At 32.6% G+C, this 22,334-nt stretch overlaps 3 protein-coding genes and 1 pseudogene across 3 annotated transcripts; 2 read left to right on the forward strand and 2 right to left on the reverse strand.

Moving 5' to 3' along the window:
• The first annotated feature begins 1,849 nt into the window (after positions 1–1,849).
• LOC100815764 (methylmalonate-semialdehyde dehydrogenase [acylating], mitochondrial-like) lies at positions 1,850–6,381 on the forward strand (annotated as a pseudogene).
• Positions 6,382–6,528: 147 nt separating this feature from the next.
• Positions 6,529–8,482, reverse strand: LOC100807224 (anthocyanidin 3-O-glucosyltransferase 7). Its single transcript, XM_003543086.5, has one exon. It carries the CDS (start codon positions 8,270–8,272, stop codon positions 6,884–6,886), a length of 1,389 nt encoding a protein of 462 aa, XP_003543134.1. The 5' UTR covers positions 8,273–8,482; the 3' UTR covers positions 6,529–6,883.
• A 7,107-nt stretch (positions 8,483–15,589) lies between these two features.
• On the forward strand, positions 15,590–18,038 carry LOC100808286 (gamma-glutamyl peptidase 5-like). Its single transcript, NM_001255323.2, has 4 exons — positions 15,590–15,991; positions 17,142–17,297; positions 17,427–17,594; positions 17,688–18,038. The coding sequence occupies exons 1-4, from the start codon at positions 15,683–15,685 to the stop codon at positions 17,787–17,789; spliced, it is 735 nt and encodes a 244-aa protein (NP_001242252.2). The 5' UTR covers positions 15,590–15,682; the 3' UTR covers positions 17,790–18,038.
• Positions 18,039–19,116: 1,078 nt separating this feature from the next.
• On the reverse strand, positions 19,117–21,712 carry LOC100305931 (CHCH domain-containing protein). Its single transcript, NM_001248193.2, has 5 exons — positions 21,587–21,712; positions 21,136–21,177; positions 20,917–20,988; positions 20,635–20,801; positions 19,117–19,553 (listed from the first exon to the last, which is right to left on the reverse strand). The coding sequence occupies exons 1-5, from the start codon at positions 21,618–21,620 to the stop codon at positions 19,455–19,457; spliced, it is 414 nt and encodes a 137-aa protein (NP_001235122.1). The 5' UTR covers positions 21,621–21,712; the 3' UTR covers positions 19,117–19,454.
• Positions 21,713–22,334: the final 622 nt, after the last annotated feature.

Here is a 22,334-nt window from a genome sequence, read left to right on the forward strand (position 1 = left end):
TTGTAGAAATTAAATTTAACATCTAATCGACATATGAATAAGTTTTGGTATTTTTGGGTGAGGACAAAAGACCCACAAGCAACAACTAATGCACTACAACACGGGGCAGAGGATTGCCAATGAGTCCATTACATCAAAACATGAACATGATAACATCAGGGTGAATTGAGGACAGGATGTGTGAAGTGCTGTGTGTATGCTTGCGCTTCCACCCATCATGTTTGATTATAATTAATAAAAGTATTTCGTAAACCTTTCATCCAAACTAATGTAATGATTAAGGACTTAAACATTTCTAAAAAGCTTGGAAGGTCCTGTAATATTTACTCGGGGTTGTTATCAGCATTAATTTCGGAAGTGAGAAAGGAAATAAAATTATTTAGTTCAATAAAAATTACTATTATTTTAAGTTTTTTTACGACAGTTTAATCTTTTATTTTGACATTAGTAGTTTAATATTAATACACGGTAAATTATTTTTACAATATTATGTAATTTAAGAAATGCAATCACATCCAGTAAAAAGAAAAAAAAAAAAGAAGAAAGAAATGCAATCATATAAAACATTTTAAATTATGTTGTTACATTGAATATCTATTAACTCTTATCTCTATCTATTTTTCTATTTATATTATACAATTCACAGATTTTTATCTGTATCTCTTACATCCCTTTTTGTTTATTTTTCTGCCTGTAGGAAAGAGTTCTTTTTCGTTATTGCCAGAAGGTAAAAAAAGTAACATTGTATATTTGCATATCTTATTTCCTATTTTGTTATGCTAAAAACGCTACTGTCTCTTAATCCGCACTGTCCAATTTATGCGAAGTTTCTGATTAACCAGAAAAGAGATACATTTTTAGAAGGAAAAATAATCATTTAGTATACAACATCACTTTTTCCTCACCCAGTAAGAGTTTCTTGTCTTCTCTTATTTTCCAAAAGGTAAGATAACCATAGATTTCAATACAAAGCGACAATATGATTCAAAATAGTTAGGTGATTGTTAAGGGTCACATTAAAGATATTGCGAGTGATTGAGGTAACAATGCAACTGTAATCGGTCCACTTGAAACGATATTTTTTTATCAAATTCTCTTCCTATTTCTGAGTGTATGTCTTATTTCATTTTTTTAAAGTGGAATTAAACATATTTCTATTACTTAGTTAAAAGCAATATGTCAAATACATATGAAGAAAAGAGACGATAGCTAGCAAGGAAACTAGATGGTGCAGTCGTGCAGGCTATAATGTTGATTCTTGATTTAATATATCTGGTTTGTTAAATAACGTTTTATCAAAAACCTCACTTTAGAGAAATATAACTAATTGGTTTCATTTAATAAGTTACTTTTGATGTTGACGGAGTCTAGGTTCCAAAATACATGCATATTCCTCTGCTAGCTTACCATGCCATAGATGTTTCAACTTTCATTTATCGAAAAAAAAATGTTTGTTGACAATGGTCATTTTTTAAATCTATTTCATGATATATTTTTATAGGGATGCTTTTATAATTATTATAAAAATAAAACAAAAAACAAATAAAAACTGTTCAAACTAAATAAATTTTAATTAATTAATTATAATTAAGATTGAATACTAGAAAATACCACATATGATATTGATAAATTTCTTATTTTTTTATTATATTATTTGATTTAAAAGATGAAAAAATAGATTTTTTAATGAAATACTTATTTTAATAAAAAGCAGTAAAAATTCATCCAAATCAAATCGTAAAACATTGATTTTGTTACTCCTCAATCCTGTCTTTGCTAAAAAAGTAAAGATATATGTTAAGAATAGATATTAACCAGAGTACAATATGTTGCTATCCATAATCATGTAAACAATTTTTCCACTCTTGGATAAAGCTTGCTACATTCTGCTTTGCTCGAAACTCTCATCATGTCAAGCCTCAATGCGGCTGAACCCATAGCATTTCTTTAACCTTTGTAGTTTCATGGCTTCCCTCACTTGTTCTGTATCAAGCCAATGACCATTTCTGCTATGTACAATCTGCCATGAAGCTTACAAGCCGACACGAGAGAGCTCCATATTCTTGCACTTGGTTTCATGGGCATTGTTCTCAGTATTTTCAGAGCATCTTCAAGCTTCCCTGACCTTCCAAGAAGATCGACTAGGCATTCATAATGCTCTATAGTTAATGGAATTTTACAATCTGCTTGTACTTGTTTGAATATCTGGTGCCCCTCAGCTACAAGGCCAGCATGATTTCAAGCAGATAAAACTGCAAGGAAGGTTATTGCATCAGGTTTCACTCCTCTCTCGTTCATTTCATTAAAATCTTGTTCACCAAATCCATGAAAGCCATAGGCACTGATCAAACTAATCCATTAAATCCATTTAAACTAATTAAGGACGAGTTACTTTGCAGATTAAGTTTGCATTTTGCAAGTGATACTCTAGCAAGAAAGGAAACTAGTGTCACCGAAGTAAAATGTGTGTCTTGCCTTTTTGATTGTGTCCATGTTTCTGCCTCACATGGATCATCTTATTAAATTTAATTTCTGAATAGATAATATTAGGAAGAATGTCAGATCTTACAGTTTGAGAAGTCTATATTAATTTTGCTTTTGTGATGACTGATAAATGTGTTCTTATTTATCCATCAAGTAATGGAATACTAAATATTATCGTCCACCCTTGAGTTTTTCTTCCCCATCCATGTAATGGTACGTGCAGCATGCTTCTATGGTAATAGCAAACTTAACTGGCAGAACTCAGAAATATACAGTATGCTGTCCACTTTCATGATTCATCATTTTTGGTTACATGCAACTTATGGCAGAAAGAATTGGATATCATAACTTTGGCATTTTTCCAGGTGCTTCTGTAATGCTTGCAGAATTGGCAATGGAAGCTGGTTTGCCTGAGGGTGTCTTAAATATAGTTCATGGAACCCATGTATGCTATAATCTTTTCTAATTAAACTTTTGTTCTTCACTTGTTCACTTGTTTCTCGAAAAAATTTCCAAGTAAAGGAACTCTTGGGCTTATTTGGTATTTGGTAATTAATTGCATCATGTATTCAAGTTTTAAATCGGAGAGTTGCATATAACAACAATTTTGATGCGCCCATGCCACTTTCTGTGCTTTGCTTTTCTTGTTTATTAATTGTCTTAATAATCCAATTGATGACAGGATATTGTGAATGCTATTTGAGACGATGATGACATCAAAGCCGTATCTTTTGTTGGTTCAAATGTTGTAAGTCATCTAATGTTTCGTTTAGCTTTACTGCTTTTATGTGATGCCTAGGCAATCCTGTTTTATGTTAGCAAAATTGAATTATTTTACAATTTAACGGTACTTACATAAAAAGATGCAAGATGACTAGTGATTCAAATGCTATTTTTTCTTAACTGAAATTCTCCTCTTAAATATCCTTTTTTGATGTTTTTATTTTGTATAGGCTGGAATGCACATATATGCTAGAGCAGCAGCTAAAGGGAAACGTGTTCAGGTGGATGCACTTAGCTTTCTCCTCCCCTTAGCAAAATTGTTTCTTACTGCTCATGGTAGTGATCAGAAATTTTGAACCTAATAAAAATTTGTATTCAGGCTAATATGGGGGCCAAAAATCATGTGGTTGTAATGCCTGATGCTAATGTAAATGCTTTAGTTGCTGCAGGTTTTGGTGCTGCTGGTCAAAGGTGCATGGCTCTCAGCACTGTTGTTTTTGTTGGAGGCTCAAAACTGTGGTATCTTTCTCTATCAAGTTCTTATTCAATTTGTTTTATTATGATTTTTGTGGTGTCATCTTGCGCTTGAAGCAATTTTATGCTCTTCCTCTAGTGCTTGTTCCAAAATGATCTGGATGTCTTTGGTGTGTGCCAAACTGAATCACCACTCTTCCTTTCCCAAGACATAATTCAACATCTCCAAAATATAATCACATTTTTTGAACATTGATACTGCTGTGCAAATTAGCAGGAATGGTTAATTCTTTCCATCCTTTTGATAATACTGGTGACTGTTCCAAGTATTTCGATTTGTTTGTGATGCAGTCTTGGTGAGGAAATTGACTTTAGTTATCTGGCCTCATAAAACTTACTTTTAACCATGTATTTATAATCTTTCAAGTATAATAACTTCATCCTTTAGCCTTTACAATATTTTTCCAGGGAAAGTAAACTTCTGGAGCATGCCAAAGCTCTTAAAGTAAATGTTGGAACTAAACCTGATGCAGACCTTGGTCCAGTCATTAGCAAACAGGTATGTGTTTGGCTCTTGAACTAATAGCAAATCTTCAGATTATTGTTTAAGAATTACTATTCAGTGCATCACATTTCCATATTGATCTTGTATACATTGTAGTTATATGTTTCTTAAATATTCTCGCAATCTTACCCACTGCACAGGCAAAGGAGCGAATACATAAATTAATTCAATCTGGGGTTGAAAGTGGTGCCAGATTAGTGCTCGATGGAAGAAATATAGTGGTAGCTTTTATAGTCTCAATCACTTCATTTCATATTGCGTTGTTGGTAGACATTTCTATACTTTTTCATATACGATCAATATACCTCTTCAATCTTTAGCAATTAGCATAGCAATTGACCTGGGAATGTTCTGAAACTCAAAGGCAGCAGAAAGGTTTATGCATACAAAGATTGTAATCAAAGTAATAATCCTCAATTAAGACTGCTCAACAATTCTTTCGTGCATATCAAGTAGGTCCTAGGGTATGAATCTGGCAATTTTATTGACCCAACCATCTTATCAGATGTCACTGCCAACATGGAGTGCTACAAGGTATTTTAGCACTAATTTAATCACCAATCTGTTGGTGTTTACTAAAGAATTCCAGAAAGTAGAAAGACTTGAGTGTTAATTATACTTAAAGCTAAACTTGATATCTCTCTATCATGGCCTGTGAAGGAGGAGATCTTTGGACCAGTTCTTCTCATGGAGGTGCATTTTATTTGTCTCATACTTAGCATTCTCTAATTTGGAAATGTTTTATTTGTCATTATTTGTTAAAGTAAGAGGCCCCATCTGCCTTGGATTTTTCATTTTGGCTCAATATAATGTTCTGCTGACACAGTTTTTCATTTTTACTTTTTAACTTCAGGCTGATAGCTTGGAAGAGGCCATAAACATTATCAATGAAAACAAGTACATTGGTTAACAACTAATCCATTTCATTTGTATTTGTTGAACTGTCATTTATCTCTTACTGTGACTTTTACAACAGGTATGGAAACGGTGCTTCTATATTTACCACATCTAGTGTGGCTGCGAGGAAATTTCAGGCCGAGATTGAGGCTGGGCAGGTTTGTCAACTTAGTGGGATGTTTTCTACCAAGTCATGTGACTTTTTAAAAAACTTGATGAGTTGTGTTTTAATCTTCACCATTCACAATGAGATTTAACACTCAATGTTTATTTCTCTCACTCTCACATGAAAAAGGTCCTCTCACTATATATATATATATATAGATATATATATATATATATATTATGGATACTCACGTGTGACTGCATTTGAACTAGGTGGGCATCAATGTTTCCAGTTCCTTTGCCCTTTTTCTCATTTACTGGCAACAAGGCCTCATTTGCTGGCGATCTCAATTTCTACGGTATAGTGATTTCTCCCTAAGCTAGCTCTTCCTTTTCAATTTTGCATGTGATATTGGTTATACCCTTGGATTTGAAATTGGTACAATTTTTCGAATGATAGGCAAGGCAGGAGTTAACTTTTATATATTGCCTCAGAAACCTTTTTACTCAAATAAATCCTGTTAAACTATTATCTTATATTTTCAACTTCATTTCGTATCCTTATCAAATTCTTATGTAAGTAATACACCCACCTATTTTTATAAGAGAAGGAATTAGTTTACTCTAAAGAGTAACTCTTCTCATTCTTTGCATTCATTTTATTGAAATTTAATAATTATAATAAGTATTTAATTTTATTCATTAGATTCTAGAAAAATCAATAAATAATTAAAATAAAGAATAATTCTTTTAAAATTATTCTTGTATTTGTGTATTGTTAATTTGTTATAGGAATACTTGAATCTCTCGAGAGCAAGGGTATGAACTTTCAACCTGACACTATATACATTCTAAATATAGGAAACTATAATTTTTTTTTTTTGGTGCTGAATGGAAACTATAATTATGTTATCATTAGCACAATATTATATTCAATTACTAATTACAAAATATGATTCAACTTGTTTTTTTCGTTTAAGGTCAGAGCTTGAGTTCAAAACGAGGAAAATGACAAAGTATCAAGAAGGAGATTAGGAACTCATGGAATCATATTTACTAACGAGTGACATAAACAAACGAATTTAATTCTATACTTTTTTATATAAAAAAATTGTATAATTGTAGAGTCGAATATAAAGAGACTAGTAAAATTTATTAATTTCTTTTACAAAGTTAATGTAAATAATAACAAAGATTTTAGGTTAATGAATAATCTTAGTTGATCATTGAAATTCAAGTTTCCTTCTCACTTGACGTACTGGTGGGAATCCTCAATCCAAGAATCCAACTTTCTCCATTTTTTATTTCTGTTCAAATGCTCCGAGCAATGAACGATCATGAGACATTTATTTTTCGCCATACATTCACAGCATAAAACAAGAGAAAAGGATATTAAAAATAAAACATTCCAAACACTTTCGGAAAGTGACCACCACGACTAATAATATCCTCTCTAATACACTCATATTAATTGAAATATACACTCTCTTATTGGTTGGTTGAAATATATTAAAAATTACAAAATCATCTTATTGGATCATCAAATACGATATGAAACACATCATTTTTTCTAGTTTTCTAAAAACTTCAACCAATAAAAAAGTTGATATTCAAAACATTTTTCTCACTAATTAATTAAGATCTAGAAACCACTTCCAGCAAAGTGTTGAAATCTTGTGCTGCTTTCCCTTGTGGTCCTGCTGCATCCACAACTGTCTTTTTCACCTTGATTGCATTTTCCTTCATCTTTTTCCCCTCTTCCTCCACCAGAACCAGCCTCAAGCATTTCACCAACCCATCTTTGGTGAACACTCCACCTTCCACTCTCACACCAATCTCCCAAACATCCTCAACCATCCTTCCAGTCAACCCATGATCCCCAAAGAAAGGCCTGCATATCATAGGCACCCCATTGGACATGCTCTCAAACACCGAGTTACACCCGCAGTGTGTCACAAACACACCCACAGAACCATGTCCCAAAACCTGAGTCTGTGGGGCCCAAGCCACAACTTTCCCACTCTCACTTGTTCTCTCAAGAAACCCTCTTGGCAGAACACCCTTCAGATGCTCCTTGAGAGACCAAAGAAAGGGAACACCACTTGCTTCCAATGCTTCAGCCACTGCCACAATCTCATGAGGAGGTGGGGTCACCACTGTCCCAAAGCTAACATATGCCACTGACCCAACACCATTATTCTGCTTCTGCTTGTGATCCAGCCATGACAAGCACCCTGTTGCATCTGTGTCTGATGGAGGCAAGGGTGGTAGAGGCACTGAAAGAGTCAGAAAACCAACGTAGAGAAAACTCTTCAACTTTGACCTCATGTCATGAACCAACAACGGTGGATCTAGTTCCTCAAAGAAATTCACAACCACTGCCTCAGCTTGTGGCAAGACACTTCCCAATGAAGCTAGTGTCTTTGAAAACAGTGTCTCCTCTTCGCTGTCAGTACTGTTGATCACATCTTCTGGCAAGTCTTCAACTCGCATCTTTGACAACCCAGGAATGAAATCCAAAGGGGTGTTTTTGTCACTGTTGTTATCATATTTCTGGCGTATTAAGTCGGTGTGAAAATGTGCAGAGAGAGAACATGACAAAGGAGGCCAAACTAGAACGCATGGAACGTTCAAGTGTTGAGCCACAAGGAGAGAAGGTGTGACAAAAGCATCAGCGATGATGCAAGTGACACTCTCTTTAGTCTCTGCCACTGCCATGTCTATACCCTTTTGCAAGTTCTCAGGACCAGCCTCAAGAAAAAAGTTTACTCTCTCAACTGGGTGGCCACCTGGGACATGACCCTCTGGGACTCCATCGCTTATACTATAGAACTTGATGGTGTCTGGGATGTGGGGTTTTGAGAGAAGAGGTTTGTTGGAGTGTTCAGTGCCTAGGAATGAGAATTTCAAGTTATTGGGAGTGGCATGAACTAGCTTGAGCACAAGGTTTAAGAGGGGAACAGGGTGGCTTCCAAAGGGGAAAACAAACACTGCGACATGTTTCTTCTCTTGTGAGTTTTTCATGGTTTGGTGAGAGCAATGGAGTTTGGTTGGGTTGGAGACTTGATATTGAGATTTGAGAGTGCAGTGTGATTACTGGTTTGTGAATGTCTATTTGTATCTATTCATGGTGTAGTAAATAATATGTAACCAGCTTTCAACTCAAAACAAGCCTTCCCTTGTTTTAGTTTCCAACATACAGTCCATCACGATCTTTGACTATAATATGTAACATTTTTGCCTAACTATTGTAAATAAAATAACACCAAAAAATTAGTTTTCTTAATCTGAAACCGCTTAAAAATTCTAATTCTAATATACAAAATGAAATACCATGAGTGGTAGGTAGTGAGTATATTATAACTCGAGGCAATTGAAATTATCTCACTTTCACCATGAATCTAGTGTTTCTAACCATATTCGCGGGGTCCCTATACTTAATGAAAATTTATTGTACGCATGCATATGTACATCAACTTGCAAGTTGGGGTGCTACTAGGAATCCAACGCACTTGTACGATTTTTTAATATCTCATTTTTCTAAGTTTCATTAACATTATTTTTTTTTTATCATATCATATCACTTTTTATATTTATATTTATATTTTTTTTCTCTTTTATCTCTTACTAGGTGCCAAATAATAATATTTTGATGTTCAAAACAATCAAGGTGAATTACACTGATAATTTGCCAAAAAGATGTACCCATTAATTAAATTTAGTTAGGTGCATGAGGATACTATTTTTGGTTTACTTACTTTTCATTGCTTATTAATTTGCTTAGCAATATTCTTAACAAGACTTAATGACATATTCAGGCCATTTTATCACTTGAGTTTAACCCAATAATATTACATATCATTTGCAACAAGTCAAGCCTCGTGACCAAATAAGAAAAGTCTCATATGACTTTTTCTCTGGATTTATACTCTGGACTCCAGAGCCACAAAACGCCTCTTTCAGTGATCAAAATTCTGTTTCAAGATCAGCTTCTTGAATTTTAAAATTTCAAATTAATCAGTAAAAACACACTCTAGATCTCTTTTATTATTTTAGAGGAGTACTGAGAATATATTTTCTAACACATTTTTTTGTTGTTGTCAAAATATATTAAAAACTATAAATCTAGAAAAGAGTCATGAAATATAGAACTCATTAATAAAAGAAGCTGTTAAGAAAGTTTATTTCTAACATTTCTGTAAGTGAAAGATTAGGAGCAAAGCTAACATGCTCACTTAGTCACCTGCCTTGATTTTAGATTTCATTTAAACATCTTTTATTATTCTTACAAAACATTCATTTTTTAAAGAATATAAATAATAAAATTGATGATATAATAAAATAAATAAAATAATATCATAATATATTTAGCACAAAATTTAGAATAAAAATATGGATATTATAATAAATATTTCGTAAATAATAATTATATTTTTTTATGATATTAATATTTAAAAAACGAATAAGTTTTTTTTAAATGGAAAACACCTACTTATTAAAAAATAATGACACCTAATTAGTAGGCATCTTTCATTTAAAAAAGATTAAATATAAAATATTATCTTATTTAATTTTAATAAAATACAATATAAAAAATAATATAGTAAAATAATTTGTTATTATTTGTGAAATGTTTGTTAATATTAATACAAATATTTTTAATTTATATTGTTTATGTATATTATACAGACTTTTTTTATTAAAAGGATGTATATTATACACATAAAAATACCAAATGCAAGTAATTTGTCATCATCAATTTTTGTTTGTACAGAACTTTCTGCCGTAAATATGTTTTATTTTTTAAAAAAAAAAGTAAGAATAATACCTAATAAATAGATGTATTTTTATTACGCGTCTCACTTTTGTAGTTTTGTTTCAACTGATATCTTACATGTCAGAATTTATCTTTTTATTAATATCTTCTGTGATTTTTTTTATTGCACACAATATCTTCATATTTAACGTTTACAGCAATCTTTCTCTTATCTCCTAAAATAATCCTATCTTATAAGAATACTGTAATATTTTTAAACATTCAAAATATTATGTGTAATTGTGAAAAAATATTCAAGAAATATAAGTATATTTTGTTATATAATATTTTTAAGAAGAAAAAAAAAACTTTATGCAGCCACAGAAACGTGGTGACTGGTGAGCCATTCACGGAAAATTAAACATGTTGTCGCAGTCTGTCCTTGCTCATTTACTCACGTGGAGCTCGCTTTCACTATTAAAAAATATACTCACACCTTTCAATTTTATATACCTTAGTTTTTGATATTTTAACATCCTATTTCGTAAGTTAATTTAAAAAAATAATTTTTATTTATAAATAAATAGAGTTTTAGAAAAATGATGAGATTTTATAAATAAATAAATAAAGAAATATAATTATTAATTAAAATAATGATTTAAGAGAAAATAAAAAAGTATTTTATTTATTTGTTTGATAGAGAATAAAATAGAGTTTATTTTTATAAAATAATAAATAAATAGAGTAAACCTAGCTATAAATAGTGTTAGGTTAGTTTTCACACTGACGTTGTCTCTTTTTTTTTCTCGTTTTTTCCCTTCTCCTCTCAAAACCTTTTCTTCTTTCCTACAGCCAAACCTGTCTCAGAAAAACAATGATCTCAGACTCATTCACCGTTGGATCGTCATGAAATTTGAGCACCACGCTCGCAACCCAATTCCGAGCATTCTCACCGTTGGGAATTTCGATATCATGTTTGAACTGAGATAAATATCCTTCGCATTGTAGCTTTTTTCTTTCCCGCAGAAACCAAGAGCTGTTTTGGTATAACTATGATCCCGGTTTCATTAATCGTTGGATTATTGTGAAATTTGGATATGTTGTTCGAAATTAAATTGCGCACGCTTTTACTGTTGGGATTTTCGAGATGATGTTCGTAGAGAGAGAAAAAGGAATCGCATGAAGATAGTCTAAATGGAGGCTTCAATCTCTTTTACGTTTCTCTGACGTTTAGGAACTCTATCGGAGCAATCGGAGGAGAAACTTGAGGAATCTTAGGAAATCGCTAGAGATGCTGTTATCGCTATCGGAAGACACGTGAGTCCGCTTAGAGGTAAGTGCTGAGTTATTCACAGTTGGGGATTAGTGAGAACATGTGTAGGGATCCTTAGAGGATTTTATTTTTGGATGTTTGTTAAATTGCAATTTTTCCTTTATGATTACAAATAAAATATTGATGTCCTAATGAAAATTGCTTGATAAATTGTGTTCTTGATATTTGTATATTTTGACCTATGATTTTGATATAATTGTGTAATATTATTTGAGGGGTTTTAGTCCTCATGTTGTGATAGTCTTTTATATAAATTGTTATATTGAGGATATGAAATGATGATTCAAATTGTGAGTATGTGATGAATTGTAGGATAACATGTTACTTTGAGATTATAATATTGTTATTGAGATTGAGTATAAGTGTAAAGTTGAACATGTGTTACTTTGTGAGATACGTGTAAACATGTAATGGTGGATTGTGACACTATGAGATGTGAAATTGTGAATGAGTTCTAGTTGTGGATGAGTGTGTAGTTAACACTTGATGTGAAATCACTTGTGTTGTAAGCTATGAATTGTACAATAACCCGACCATCGTTATCTTGAGAAAAGCATTGATGAGCAGTGTTAAAGAGAAAATGTAGGTTTCCTATTTAGGAACCAGTGTTAAATCGTAGCGCAATTGTGTTGAACGTGTTTAAAACACAAGTGTAAGGTCGTTGGTATTGTATAATTCATGAACAGTGTCTGCATGCAAAAATTATTTTAGGGGTTGGACCTGAATCAGGAGGGAGAGGCCCTGACGGACTCTTCGGAGTGTAGGCTTTGGGGGTCACCGGGTTTGAGTGCTCCTTTAAGCCTATGTTGATCCCATATGGTTAGAACATTCTCGCAAAACATCGTGACCCTGACTAGTCTCCCTATGATCTTACTTAGTGATAGTGACCTGACAAACCCATGGTGTGGTGTGTCTTGTTATGTACTCCTAAGCGTCCCAGGGTGGTTTTTCACTGACATGGTACCACATTGCATATAGGATTGAGTCTTAGCATAACTGTTGCATATGTTTGCTGATTGATGTGTTATTATTTCTTGATCGAAGTGTGAGATTCTTGTGTAATGTGATTGATGATTGAAAAGTGAATTTTGAATGACGAAGTGATGAAGTTACGTGAAATATGTTTAAGCAAGTGGTATCTCATTTATATAATATGCATATTTAATTGTCTTGTTTCTCTATTAGCTAGGAATGTGATAACTCACTCCATGTGTGTTGTTGTGTTTGGATCCTGTGATGATCTTGAACTTGTGTTCGAGGGAGCAGATGAATAGGTGGATGACTATGAAGGACCTCATGCTAGAGGACACGAGAACACAACGCTCTGATAGGATGTGACATTAGGATATAGGTTCTATATTAATTGTATGAAGCTTAAGCGACTTTATTTGAGTCGAGAATACTTTATTATTTATTTGGACAAGTTTGAATATGAGGTAGAAGAAAATGAATGCGAGTCTTTTTCCCCTTTGAAAGACTTGTAAAAAAAATGTGTTTTAAAAATACTTTTAATTAATATTTGAATTTTATTTTTTCTTATTAATATATATGAGAGGGATTGAGGGTGTCACGTTAAAAAATAATGACACCTAATTAGTAGGCATCTTTCATTTAAAAAAGATTAAATATAAAATATTATCTTATTTAATTCTGCCGTAAATATGTTTTATTTTTTAAAGAAAGTAAGAATAATACCTAATAAATAGATGTATTTTTATTACGCGTCTCACTTTTGTAGTTTTGTTTCAACTGATATCTTACATGTCAGAATTTATCTTTTTATTAATATTTTCTGTGATTTTTTTTATTGCACACAATATCTTCATATTTAACGTTTACAACAATCTTTCTCTTATCTCCTAAAATAATCCTATCTTATAAGAATACTGTAATATTTTTAAACATTCAAAATATTATGTGTAACTGTGAAAAAATATTCAAGAAATATAAGTATATTTTGTTATATAATATTTTTAAGAAGAAAAAAAAAAACTTTATGCAGCCACAGAAACGTGGTGACTGGTGAGCCATTCACGGAAAATTAAACATGTTGTCGCAGTCTGTCCTTGCTCATTTACTCACGTGGAGCTCGCTTTCACTATTAAAAAATATACTCACCCCTTTCAATTTTATATACCTTAGGTTTTGATATAAGTACAAAAAATATAAATTAATATTTTAGATTTCATAAAATATATGAATGTCATTTATCTTTTTATAATTATTTTTTTCTCATGTATTACACACTAACAACGACGCCGATTAAATTATTCTATGAAAAATATTTAATGTTTCGTTAATTTTATAAAATGACAATTAATTTAAATGATTTTTGTTTTACTAAAACATCAAAATAAAATGAAACAGAGAGAGTAATTAAATAATACTTTAATAATTAAAAATGAGTGTTTTTAATTAGTAATACTTATTAAAACATTTAAAATTAAATTAAATGCTTCATCAGTTATTTTTTAAAACTTATCTTTATAGTGTCATCCTAAAAATTAGTAGTATAATATTGAAAGTTCGCATAATCGAACTGGTTATGGAATCGGTGAAAGTACTTCGGGATCGATATTAATAAAATATTTTTAAAATAACATAATACACATAAATTAATAATAATAAAAAAGTAAACTTCACTTACAAGTCTCATAAGTTATAATATTTTTTTAAAAAAAAAACCAAAATGGTGGTAATCATTTTGGAAATAAAAAAACAATTTTAAATAAATCAGTTAAACCATCGGATTTATCAATTTTTAATCAATTTTATGATGCATCGATTTTCAAGAAATATTGGACGGATAGTTGACCTGTTTCTGGTCAAACCGGTTTTCAAAGAAGTCATAATATTTTATAAGTATTTACAGTTAACTTCTAACTTCTTTAAGTTTATTTGTAGTATGTTTGGAATTTGGACAACACCAGAAATCAATTCTATTTTTCAAAATCATAAAAATATAGAAACAAATATTTATTAACAAAACTTAATTATTTCTCATCATAAATCTAATCCAAACACACTATTAACCAGTGTTGTATAAACACAAATTCTTCTAATAACTTGTAAAGTTTTTGAGACAGCGTGATGAGATGGCAAAGCAAACAGGCCACAGGTCATTTGACCTAAATTCCACCGTGCTACTTACACTCAACAGAAAAGAATACAAGTTATTAGCTCACATCCTTTGTGCCAAAACTTCTAGAACACTCGGCAGTTAATGAGTTATGTCACGATAGATTTTATCTCATGACTAGGGGCTTCAAAATGAGAATGATGACTTATTTGAAATTGAGTCTTGTAAAAAAGGATTGTTTTACACCATCAAAATCATATAGTGTAATAAGGTATATGAACTTGAGTCTATGAACCATCCGTTTAACTCATAAATTATATAAGGTGATATGTAAGTTCATTTAAGCACGAACTTATTGACCTGAAAATTCACTTCATTAACTCAGAGACTAATGTACTCCTATGCTACTTCCATGTTACTTCTTGTGAATAAAGGTGTGAGGAAATTAATAGTTTCGTAATTTGTGGCGTGGAATCTGTTTCTAATGGAGAGTGATAATAGGTTGAGAGAGCATCTATCTTGCGAGACGCATACGGCATATCTATAGTCCAAGTATCAGGATGCGTGAAGTAAAGTCACTACCATGGGATAGCACTATAGCAATTTTCTTTCCATATTTCCTTTGAACGGCTCAAGTCTCCTCTTTGTCTTGGTCTTTCAGTATGTATCGGGTTGGAGAGAAGATTAATTAAGGAAAAGAAAATGAAAAAGGATTATTTTTTCTCTAATATTATGAAGATTTAATTTGGAAAAGAAAAAAAATAATTTATATTTTCCTCTTTAATTACTAAAGAAGCTAAAATTCTTGTCCTTTTTGCACAAGTCTATTTTGATTGTGGCGAATAAAGCATGAGGGAGAGGGCGATGGATGAGTTGAAGGAATATGGAGCAGCCACACTGAGCAATTAACACGCTGGAGTTTGGATCGAATCTTGTTACCGCGTTAATATATCCTTTCACGTCAAATAATAAGAAGACGCAAGACTAAAGCATCTTGTTGCCGAAGCTTGGAATACGCGCATGAAAACAGTAGTTCCTACGCGTAATGCGGATGGATAGCGATGTGAGTAAAATGGATAGAAACTAAGAGAATATGATAATACTAGTAAATAGAATAGTGAGGAGAGGACAGTGTTGTAATAAAAGGGACCCAACGTGGGCAGTTTCATATATGGGCATAAGCCTTTGAAGTTTAAAGAAAGGCATCCCTGGGGTTTCTCTCTCTGTGTGACTAACATAAAATAATTAGAGAGAGAGAGAGAGGATATGGGTTCGAAGAGGTATGCGCTATTGATGTGCGGTGAGGATTCGGAGTACTTGGTGAAGATGCACGGAGGCACCTATGGGGTATTCATGAAGTTGCTCCAAGAGCAAGAGGAAAAGTGGGACCTCTACAAGCTCGTCCAAGGAGAGTTCCCGGAGCAGCATGACTTGCCTCTCTACGATGGCTTTGTCATCAGTGGAAGCTGCTATGATGCACATGCCAATGACCCATGGATCCTTGACCTCATTGCTCTCGTTATCAAATTGGACTCCATGCACAAGAAGATCCTTGGCATTTGCTTTGGCCACCAGGTTCAATTCCTTATGCTTAACACTTCACATCCCTATCAATCATCCTTTGGATCTTCATTAGTTAATTGCCACCCCTTCTATATTTTTTAGTTTCGCCTCTCTCATTGCTCTGCCATCGTCTCAATTATTATTCTCTTTTTTTTTATCTAGTTGGAACATGTATATTATTACGGGGGCTTATCGATTGGCCGATTTTAGTTTTTAAAATCTTGAGAGAGAAAAACATAGTACTGAAGACAAGTCTCATGTTAGAGATGTACAAACGAGAGGATACAATTATACAAATAACTGTATTAAAAAAATAACAAATAAGCTGAGTTAGAGATTTTAGAAAGGTGGACACGATTTTCATTATTGATGTGTGGTCCAGTCCGTCGGAAGAAACATGTTGTCGATGCTATGTCCTATTACTCTGGACCATAGATGTTGGAAAGTTTTGGTGGACCCATTTGCATTCTGGGATAAAAAGAATTTAGGTTAAATTCGGAGGGTCTTAACTCTTTAAGTCTTATATATACTAATATACTTATGAAATGATCGAGGATTACTTATTCTGAGTCCTGTCGTATTTCGTACGCAGAAGCAGAAGTATTCAGGACCGCTAAAAATATATTATGTGGACTTTTGTGTTGAATTAATATTCCATTATGTGTGGAAATATTTGTCTATTTGGGTCCTACCAAAACAAAAAGTTTGTGGTCAGCCTGCGTTCTGATAAAGGAGAAAATAAAGTCAGGATAAGGATGCAATTCGTTTACTTAAAACGAATTTAAACCTCTAAAAATCAATGGGATTTATTTGTCAATTTAATCATTTGATGACTTCCGGTGGTTGATTTTTGCTTTATCATTTTCAGTTTTTTTAATTATTATTTTCAATTGCTTGTTCATGGATACATAGTATAAAAATGTTTATTAACATATTTAATAATATGTTTAAAGCGTGTTTGACACCTTTTTATGACATCAAAATCTTTTTAAAGTGTGTAGCATATACTAGAGCTTAAGCAATGATCAGGGTATCCCATAAATATAATCGGTGTTATATTATAAAAAAAAAGTCCCAATCTTTTCTCATAAAGTAGGTATATATGGCTTTTGTTTTATGATTTATTGTATCCAATGACAACCTTCACATTATGTGTAAATAGATAATTGGGCGTGCATTGGGAGGAAAAGTGGGTCGCTCTCCCAATGGTTGGGACATTGGTGTTAAAGCTATAAACGTGTCATCATCTTTACCCTTGGCTTTCTCATCTCTTAAGCTCCCATCAAAGCTTTCCATTTACAAATGTCACCGGGATGAGGTAAGTGTGTAATTTCGATCTAAACATACTCATAGCTTCCAACATTATTATATTTTTTAGAACTATGATACTAGTATATAGCATTAAATTAAACTGGGTATGTTGAATTAATTGTATAAATGAAATTAGATCCTAGAGCTCCCTCCAAAAGCAGAGGTGATTGCTTGGTCAGAAATGACTGGAGTTGAGATGTTTAGCTATGGAGACCACATGTTTGGCATCCAAGGCCACCCGGAATTCACCTATGACCTTCTCTTGTTCTTTATTGACCGTATTATTCAGCGAAATTTGGTCCAGGTCATTTTCCTTGTCTTGCATTAAGCTTGTTTCTTTTGGTTTTTCGAATGAAATTAATGGTTACTCATTACCATAGATGTTTTGGAATATCAGGAAGCGTTTGCTGTGGATGCAAAGGTTAAGGCGGCATCGCAAGAGCCAGATAAAGAGATATTGAAAAGATTGTGCGTTGATTTTCTAAAGGGTCGATTGTGACTGACAATTCAATATGAATAGACAAATAATATTTTTGAGATATTATTATTGTGTAAGAGGGTTTTTATTAATTAGAAGAAGCAACACTTGGGCTGCGTGTGGCCTTTGCCTAATGTTAGCCATGCTATTGCTAGGTTGGTATCCATTATGAACAATGACTATGGGTGCAGTCAATGCCCCGGTATTCCACAAGAATTATCTAATTTCTTCATTCTAATTCAATTAACTATTAGTAATTCCTAGACTTTAGTACTCTCCAAGGGTAGTACTTGTTTAAATTGCCAGCGAATGATTAATTTGATTAATTGTTTTGATTTATCAGTTTTAAAATTTTAAGTAACAAAATTTCCTAATGTTATAGTGAAAGTGAAACTCAAGGAGTCATCTCATAGTTAATAATGTATTGGATATTTTTTGGGTAAAGTCTAATAATCAGAGAAGAAATATATTGCTTCAGAGTAAATTTCAATCGAATAGTTTTTCCTTTTTGTCTTTAACGTCGTAACTTACAAACAAAAAAAACGAAAATTATTTTTGAATTGAATGTTCGAAAAAAAAATGCACTTGAATTCCAGGCTCCAGCGTTCGTTACTAAAATTTATTTTATTATTTTCTTGTGTTATTGTATGTGGTGCCCAACCAGGTAATTTAAACATATTAACTCGGAGTCATTAGATTCACAATAATTATATTGGAACAAATATCGAGCAAAACCGATTTATTAATTAACAATATGGAATACTTAGTAACAAAAAAAAAACGTAATTCTAACCATGAGACACATCTGGGCTCCAATGTAAACTCGGAGTCATTAGATTCAAGTAATTATATAGGGGCAAATATCAGACAAAACCAATTTATTAATTAGCAATGTGGAATACTTAGTAATAAAAAAAACATAATTCTAACCATGAGACACATCTGGTCTCCAATGCAAACTCGAAGTCATTAGATTCACAATAATTATATTGGGGCAAATATCGGACAAAACCGATTTATTAATTAGCAATGTGGAATACTTAGTAACAAAAAAAACGTAGTTCTAATCATGAGACACATCTGGGCTCCAATGCAAACTCGGAGTCATTAGATTATATTGGGGCAAATATCGGACAAAACCGATTTATTAATTAGCAATGTGGAATACTTAGTAACAAAAAAAACGTAGTTCTAACCATGAGACACATCTGGGCTCCAATGCAAACTTGGAGTCATTAGATTCACAGAAATTATATTGGAGCAAATATCGGACAAAACTGATTTATTAATTAGCAATGTGGAATACTTAGTAACAAAAAAAACGTAGTTCTAACCATGAGACATATCTGAGCTCCAATGCAAACTCGGAGTCATTAGATTCACAGTAATTATATTGGGACAAATATCGGACAAAACCGATTCATTAATTAACAATGTGGAATACTTAGTAACAAAAAAAACATAGTTCTAACCATGAGACACATCTGGACTCCAATGCAAACTCGGAGTCATTAGATTCACAGTAATTATATTGGGACAAATATCGGACAAAACCGATTTATTAATTAGCAATGTGGAATACTTAGTAACATAAAAAACGTAGTTCTAACCATGAGACACATCTGGACTCCAATGCAAACTCCAAAGCTATACCATTGCAAGGCAAAGCAAATGAAGCAAGCATGTTCATGCACTCAATGTGGCTCCAGAATTTCTTCTGCACTCTGCTAGCATGTTTATGTAAAACTGGCACTTGCTAATGTCACTCTCATAGCTGTTCAGGCACTGCAAGCAATTGAACGTCATATTAAGTAATATTATCTTAGAAAACACGTAACATAACATAATATGTACATAGAAAATAAAATTTTGCCGAGATTGGTTTATATAGGAGCGTCGAGGGACAATATTATACTTCTATATAAAGGCTCCCCCTAACAATAGCCTATGAACAGCAGGGCATTGTACCACTGAAACTGGCGGCTATCATAAAGAAAATTACTACTTTGGAGGCTAAAAAATTGCTTCTAGTCAGCCAACATCAACAAATTCAGCTAGAAACTCAAAGCATGATTCCATACAATGATATATATAGCTTATTAGCTTAATACTCATCCCAGAAAAATAATGGCGATATTTTAGTTCTTACTTCTTAGAGGAACTAATGGGTAAAAGATTAAAATATTTGGGGGACTATGGTGACTAAAGTTTTGTAAAGACTAATGGGGTGATGCATGTAACCTTGGAAGACCAAATAAAGGGTTTTCTCAAAGTTCAATATACCTACATTCTCCTTTCTCAAGAAAACTATCATATCTACATTTCTTGAGAATCTGTTACTCTGTTATTCAAATATGGAAAGATAAGTTGTCCCTCCCACACCTGTTCAAGCTGCTATAGCTTACAGGGTTAGTGAATGATATTACATCATATATGGGGAGATATCTTTGTATGTTTCAGTTCAGCTTCTGATACTAAAATACTGAGTTATTAGCAGATTTAGGACATGTCTGATTCTCTTTCACTTTTTTGTTTTGTTTTTAAAACTGTTTTTTAAATCTATTTCACAATACTCAACAATCAATTTCTCATCCAAAAACTATTAAAAGTTTTGAAAATTGTTTCTAAAACACTTTAAAACCAGAAACAACTGGGAAATATTTCTCATCCTCTTCTTCTGGTATCCTCTAGTGTTTTGTTCAAGTACTCGAGGGAGAAACTTTTAGAAAAGAAAAATGTAGTCAAGAGACAACCACTTTTAAATGTGCAAACAAATTTTAGAAAATTGAAAACTGTTTTTGAAAACAGTAAACAAACAAGACCTTAGTAGTATCTACCAAAAACACAGAACTTGAGAACTACATACATCTTGGAAAGCCTTTGCGTGAACATTGCATGCATCACCGCCCAGCTTATTAGCAGCAGAAGCAGGAGGAGGCCCAGTAGCTGCTACTTCATGTTGAATAGTTCGAGGACCGAATACAGAATCCACAGCCCTGTGTGCCACAGCACTTCCAGAACCAAAAGCCAATCCTAGAAAAAAAAAAAAAAAACCATATTCAGTACCAGAAAAGTATATAGTAATATTTGAAAAATTATAATGATAGGTTTCATATAGCAGATGGAACAGTCATGTTTAATGACATACCTTCAGCTACAGTCCCAAAGAGAGATCCACGATTGTCACTCTGAGCAGGAGCTGGAGGTGGAGCATGGTTAACTTCACCAAGACATCAATATAAGGCAAATCAGCAGAATAATTTAAAACCCCCAGTTACTACTAGTTGAAACTTGAAAGACAAAAATTGAAATAACTAGATGCGTTTTCAAAAGATACATTCTATTCATCTATCATATTCATTCACACCTGGCCGTGAAGCATGACTTCGAGCTGAATGAGCAGATCTTCCTGCAGACATAAGCAATGACTCTATGATTCATATAACCAGAAAAGGGCATTGCAATGCAAAATCCATGTTACTATACTATTGTTCGTCCAATATAATCTCTTTGAAGTTCTAACTGTTAAATATTCCTAACACTAACACTTATTAAAGGCATTCTTCAATTATGATCCTATATGGCTATAATATATCATGGAAGCAACAAAAGTAAACATGCCAAAGAAAGCTTGATTTACAATTTTACATAAACATCGCATAACATACTCAACACAGCCACCAACAAAACCGAGAATATTTTACAAAAAGTAAAAAATAAAAAGTGAATGTTTTATTAAGTAAAAAATCAAGCCTAGAGAAACATAAATAATGCATATAAATAAAAAAAAATGGATGGGAAGAGATGAAGAGGCTCACCGCCACCGGAGCTACCGCCACCACCGCGAGGCATTTTTGTTTTCAGAAGAAGAAGAAGACAGAATATGCTGATTGATTCTGATGCTGTTCTAGATTTTGAATGTGAATGTGAATGTTGAACAACATAGAACACTGTTGCACTTCATGCGTTATAATTATAGCTTCAATTGTTTGATGAGGTCACGGCTGGTGCGAGACGTGGCGGGTGCTGATTGGTCCCTTTCTGGGATTTTGACGTATTCACGTTGTGCCGAGTAGATTATTTCTTGCGGGAGAAGAAAAAGTTTTTTTTTTTCTTAAAAAAAGAATTGATAACAAATCTTTAAATTAATCCTTTACTATTTATTTATACTCTGACATGATAAACCCAATACTCATTGGTTTCTAGTTTTTTAAACCTATTTGTTTTTCCTTTTAAAAAAACTATTTGTCTTTTAGCTATTTGTGCTGAGTACATATATCTTTCACATCTCACTCAATTCTCAAATGCAGTCATATAATGCATTTCTTTCAGTAGCACTTTTAAATAATTACTATATATGTTTGGATTTCAGTTGAAAGAATTAAAGTGATTTTGCTCTCAAAGTAATAAATTCTTATTTCTCCATTTTATGCATAAGAATTCACAAAATACATTCCTAACTTTAATCCAACATTTGTAAAAAAAAAAACTTTAATCCAACATGGCCTAAATTATTGTCTTCAAATTAAAATGTTGCCATTTTAATTTTACAGAATTTTTTCTTTT

This window comes from Glycine max, chromosome 13, assembly GCF_000004515.6.
Source record: "Glycine max cultivar Williams 82 chromosome 13, Glycine_max_v4.0, whole genome shotgun sequence".
NCBI lineage: Eukaryota > Viridiplantae > Streptophyta > Magnoliopsida > Fabales > Fabaceae > Glycine > Glycine max.